Below are 2,278 nucleotides of genomic sequence, written 5' to 3' on the forward strand. Positions count from 1 at the left end.
TATGTGGAAGCAAGTCAGAGGGAACCCGAAGTTCACTCTTATTTTTATTTCTCTGCGAGCAATTCCTGTTTCTCTTTAACAAAATTACATGGCTTTTACAGGGCCTTATTATGGGCAGGTCCCTGTCATGCCACTTCCTTGGGGGGTGCAGCGGGAGAGTCCGTGTCCCAGGGAGTTCGTAAACAAAACCTAGCAGTGTTGGGAATGGGATTATCCCATGTTGCAGGTGGGGATTTGGCCATGGAAAGGGATTTGGGAGAGAGCTGGAACTGGCCTTCAGTCTTGTGCAGTTCAACCCAGCTCTGGCTTGTTTTTTAGGATAAATGACATCATTGTAGATCCAGCGGAAAGAGGAAGTGTGAAAGAGGGCAATCCTGCACCGGTGCGTTATGTATTCCTGGGGATGTTGCATGTTCCTGACCATGGGTCCATTGTGGATGCCCACAGTGGGACATGACACCCAAGTGGGGTCCCTGAGGGGTGGTACCACCAGACCCTAAGCCTGAGAGCTCAGATGCTGCCTATGGGGATGCTCTGTGGGGCTTACAGAGACGCTATGACACGCCAAGAGAGGAGTGACCCTGCTGGCTCACAGATTTAATATTTCCTTCAGGAGTAACGGAAGTTGTGCAGCTGTGAAGCCAAATAGCTTGTATTCTTCCTGAGGGGTGGGTTTGTCCGCCATCCAAACCTGGCACAGGCTGGGAAGCTGCTTAACTTGGGACCTGTAACATTCCCTATCCAGCAGCATCTGCGCTGCTGATGTGAAGGGCCAGCTCTGCCATCTGCTGCAGGTCTTCGGGTGTTTCTGTCTCTTCTGGTGTCAAAGAAATTTTGGAAACAGCCCTGAAGGCTCAACGAAATGAATGCTGTGTTTGCTCTGTTTAACAGTCTCTCCATTCAACAAGGCACGGGAGGCAGCACTTGGCATCGAGTCTGGTTTATTAAACGGGTGTTTTTAAGCTACAAACGTGTTTTGTTAGGTTATTAATGACACTTGTTCAACAGAAAACAGCAAGGAAGAGAGTGGGGACTGTGCTGGGCATCTCTCTGCACCCCCAGGACATGGAGTCCTGTGGGATGGGGAGGGACGTCAGAGCTGGGGCATCGCTGGACCCCTTGGCTTTCCCGCTGCGGGGATGGGGGCTTTGGGGACACCCAGATCCTGTCCAGCCACATTCCCCAAGCACCACAGCTGTGCTGGAGGAGAGATTTACCCATCTGTGCGTCACTTCTTCCTCCTGGGTGGATGCAAATATCTCGTGCCTGAGTCCCCTTCCCCGCCCTAAGGGGACGGTCATGTTCAAGTCACCATGCCCCAAATTCCCCTTTACGGGAGCAAGAAAGAGGCACCTCCTTCCACCCCTTTTCTCTGCAGCGGGATTTGAATACCCAGGTGTGAGCATCGGCCTCCCTCGTTAATGCGTTTGATAATTGACCAAGCACTCACTGCAGTGGGAGGGCGGCGTGCCCAAGCGCAGGAGCGGCCGCGCTCCGCTGCTCAGCCCGAGAGCTCGAGGCCATGCCTGCCGCCATGCCTGCCCGCTGCCTGCTCCTCATCCTCCTGGGGCTGCTCCCAGAGCCTGCCTGCTGCCAGGAAGGTAAGTGCAGGGAAACGGACCTCATGGGGAAACTGAGGCAGGAAGGTGCGCCGAGCCCCGGGAGGCGGGATGGCTTTGGGGACAACGGACAACTGAGAAAGAGCCTCTTTGGAAGAGGAGAAACATCCCAGATCCTGCCTAAGCTTTAGCTCCAGCTTCACATCAGCGGGCAATGGGGATGGGAGGGTGTTTGGTGGGTTAGGAGGTCTTGCTGGAGCTGGGGAATGGAGACTTTCTACCTGTTTTGCCAAAGGCTGAAGCCGCTGTCTGAGGTTCTTCTTACCTGATTACGCAGAGATAAAGCAGCTTTGATTTACTGTGCACCAAGATGAGTAATCTGTTTTCTTAAGGCTCTTTTTGTCTGTCTGTCTTTCTTCTCACCCTTGTCCCCAGGTCACTCCCTGAGCTCGCAGGTTTTCCTGTTAATCTGTAATTCTGGCCATTGCTGAGGTGAGGGGGCAAATACTTTCCTCTGCAAACTGCCCTCCCGCTCCCTTCCTAAAGACTTAGAGAAACTTCCTATGGCTGGGGCATTATTTTGATGAAATTCATGGAAGGATTTGTCTAACGCCAGAAATAATGAGAAGTAATTAAAACTCATCCCATGCTGCCAAAGTCCTGGAAAATTCTCTCCCCCTTTCTCCTCCTGATGCCCCAGCTCTGACCGCTCGTCCTGT

The 2,278-nt window shown here is 52.8% G+C and overlaps 1 protein-coding gene across 1 annotated transcript in view; it reads left to right on the plus strand.

Annotated features, from left to right (window-relative positions):
* Positions 1-1,534: 1,534 nt before the first annotated feature.
* The window catches only part of PDZK1IP1 (PDZK1 interacting protein 1), a 6,519-nt gene continuing 5,775 nt past the window's right edge, over positions 1,535-2,278 (plus strand). The window contains exon 1 of the mRNA XM_010020626.1: positions 1,535-1,601. Within this exon, the coding sequence (XP_010018928.1) occupies positions 1,535-1,601 (67 nt within the window). The remainder of the gene's footprint in view (positions 1,602-2,278) is intronic.

This window comes from Nestor notabilis, unplaced genomic scaffold (assembly GCF_000696875.1).
Source record: "Nestor notabilis isolate BGI_N333 unplaced genomic scaffold, ASM69687v1 scaffold24948, whole genome shotgun sequence".
Taxonomy (NCBI): Eukaryota; Metazoa; Chordata; class Aves; order Psittaciformes; family Psittacidae; genus Nestor; species Nestor notabilis.